The 3,006-nt window shown below is 33.9% G+C and overlaps 1 protein-coding gene across 1 annotated transcript; it reads right to left on the bottom strand.

The window, feature by feature from the left end:
• Positions 1-261: 261 nt before the first annotated feature.
• On the bottom strand, positions 262-2,453 carry LOC104089134 (probable glycosyltransferase At3g42180). The gene is made up of 4 exons (XM_009593974.4): positions 2,059-2,453; positions 1,806-1,957; positions 1,241-1,622; positions 262-1,137 (listed from the first exon to the last, which is right to left on the bottom strand). Exons 1-4 carry the CDS (start codon positions 2,221-2,223, stop codon positions 469-471), a joined length of 1,368 nt encoding a protein of 455 aa, XP_009592269.1. The 5' UTR covers positions 2,224-2,453; the 3' UTR covers positions 262-468.
• Between the last annotated feature and the right edge of the window lie 553 nt (positions 2,454-3,006).

The following is a 3,006-nucleotide window of genomic DNA, read 5'->3' on the forward strand; positions in this document are numbered from 1 at the left end:
CAAAATATTCCTAAACACGTAAAACACTCAATGAGCTCAAAATACCCCAAGAACAATGTAAACATAACAAATATACATAAGATATGGGGCATAAATATAATAAAAATATGTACTTTTAGATGAATATCACTCCCCCTCCCCCGGCCGAATAGTAACTGGTTGGGGCATTTGCATGGATTACAGGAAATTCAATACAGCCACCAGAAAAGATCAATATTATACCTACACCTTCCATAAATCTTATTAATGAATATTATTGTATTTAAATTGAAAAGGGTTTAAATTATACTATACACTAACAATTATTACAATGCGTCAATCTCAAATTAGGATATGAACTCTCCATATTCATTTCATTTGAACTCGTTTCATCCAATGTAAATTATATATACTGAAAATATAATAAATTTAATTGCTTATGTTAGATCAAAATATGAAGAGTATAAACACTATAATGAAGAAATTTGATCAAGTAGCTAGTCTAAGATTGAGTCGCCTTAACCACACTGAGTGAAGCACAGTGTAGATTGCATCATAGGGCTGAGCTGGCCGGTGCACTTTGAAATGCCTTTGCAATCTTCTCACTCTTTTCTGCATTTTCAAGTACTTGCCACGAGAAACACCTTTCAAGATTGTCTTTAATTCAGGGATTTTGTCAACTGGAACACTAATGGAAAATTGACTCCAGTCAAGAACATCACTAAATGGCAAGGAATAGTGATCTGAAATTATGACAGGAATGCATCCTGCATAAATTGCTTCGGTGACTCTTGGACTTGCAACTTCATATCCACTTGGAGCTAAGCAAAACTTGGTTTGACCCATTAAATATGTGTAATTTTGACCCTCTGGGAGGTACTCGTGGACGCGAATTTCGTGGTCTTTGCCTTTCCAATGTTGAAGCAATTTTTTTCTTATGTAGCCGTGTGCTCCACCAGCAAAGAATGCAAGAATGGGGCGATTGGTTGGGTGTAAACCTAAGTCTGGGGGTGCAAGATTAAGAGTGTTGGCTAATCCATAAACCTCAGGCAATGAGATGTCTCTTTTGGGTTGAAATCCTTCTGAGGTATTCGCATTGCATAACACTCTGATCAAGTTGTTGAACAGCCTTGGATTTCCACTGGAAATCTCTGGTGCCTGAAGTTTCCAAAATAATGAGTGTAGTCAAAAAGTTTTGGAGCATATATTAATGTTGAAGACTACGTACATATATAGTATAATTGAGAGAAATGAAAAATACCCAATCATGGCAAGAAAGAATGAAATGATCAGCACCATTGCTTCTATTCCAATAAGGATACTTGTTAGCAATGACATGAATGTAATCCTCAACCACCCTTTGCAACTTAGCTCGAAAAATATGATTGGTGCCTGGAATGAAAAGAAATTGAACAATATAGGCAACACTGATTGGTATAAAGAAGGCATGAGCTTGATCAGGATGGGAAGCCAAGAAATTAGGTCTTGCTTTTTCACTCTCCATTTCATTTTCACTCTCCATTTCACCAATGAAGTGACCTTCTATTGCATATATCTCTTTCATGGGTCCATTGTGTACCATTGGTAAATCTCCTTCCTTGTATGTCCACACCTTAAATCTCTTCATCATCTCTATGTAACTCCTGTATATGTATATATAATTAATTTATATCAACTCTTAACTTGATATTCAACATTTGGACATGCATGATTATCAATTTCTCAAGAGTACTCAAAAATTTCATTAAAACATCCAGTTGCTATTATTGCTGTTATAGAAAATTAAAAGCAAAACTAAAAAAGAAACAATAGTTCCAAAACTTAACTGGTGAAAGGCATATGAGTTTCTATACATAGAACCACTTGGAATGAACCTCTCATCTTCTTTATAAGAAGTATAGTTTTTCGAACGAATAGCTCGCCGAATTGCTGCTCTTGCTCTGGCTAAATCTTCTTCAATTTTCTGTACACTGCTCTTCTGTTCATGCAAATAGAAATGGGGAAGATATATATATATATATATATGGTTGATAAAAAAAGTAGTATATCCCAAGAGAATTATGCATGATAAAATTGTACCTTAGCAGAATTGAGGACTACTTGTTGATTGTCATGTAAGATTTTGTAGTTTAAGGGAGGTGTTTTTGAGAAAGAGAAATGATTTAGTTGGGAGAAGTAGACCAAGAGAAGAAATACAAAGGCTGGAAATATTAACAATGGAGCACTGCAGCTTGAAGCAGACATTGCATAATAAATTCGCCTATTCACGATTTCCGGCTCTGCTCAGACGGAAAAGAAATTAAGATGATACTACACCATATTGGGAATCATAACATGTGATACTCATACACTAAATGGAAAATCTCTGAATTTATTACAGTACAGTCTCTTCAAATCTAAGCAAATATTGAATCTCTAGCTCTGTATATAATTACCTCTTCTTTATTAGGAAAAAAGTTTAATTTATATGGACAAGCCGAAATCATCTCACTTAGACTAATATACATTAACACTATGGAAGTTTTGAGTTTAAGTTTTGTACACGGGCAACCGTGAATAACTTTTTTGCACCATATATGAGTTAAAATTGACTTACGACAATAGGTAACTCATCATATCTAATATAATAAGGTAACCCTGAAAATAGAGTATCAACAAGCCATAAGTTATATTATGATAGTGTAAAAATATCAGCGTATAAAACTTAAAAAATTCAAAAGTTTTTACACTTTCTTGTAACTTTTATATATGGCAAGTTGGGATTGGTAACCTGCAAAACATGATAATAATTTGTTACAACAAGTAAAACTCGGCTAATAGTGTAGAATTTTTCCTAGTGTGTATTAGTTAAAACTCTTAAAAGAGAAAATTTCTTAGCACCTAAAATCCCTTTGAGACGGCAGAAAATGCAAATACGCATATCCCATAATCATTTCCTGGATGCAGTTTTGTCCCTTTTGTTTTTACTCTATACGTGTTTTTTTCTTTTTGGTGTTCTTTAATTTTGTCTAGTGATCCATTCTAAGA

Source organism: Nicotiana tomentosiformis, chromosome 6, assembly GCF_000390325.3.
Source record: "Nicotiana tomentosiformis chromosome 6, ASM39032v3, whole genome shotgun sequence".
Taxonomy (NCBI): Eukaryota; Viridiplantae; Streptophyta; class Magnoliopsida; order Solanales; family Solanaceae; genus Nicotiana; species Nicotiana tomentosiformis.

Coding starts and splice junctions, on each gene's coding strand:
- LOC104089134 (XM_009593974.4), bottom strand. CDS start 2,223: ATGTCTGCTTCAAGCTGCAGTGCTCCATTGTTAATATTTCCAGCCTTT. Junction 1,958..2,058: donor TAGTCCTCAATTCTGCTAAG/GTACAATTTTAT, acceptor TTGCATGAACAG/AAGAGCAGTGTACAGAAAAT. Junction 1,138..1,240: donor TTCTTTCTTGCCATGATTGG/GTATTTTTCATT, acceptor TGGAAACTTCAG/GCACCAGAGATTTCCAGTGG.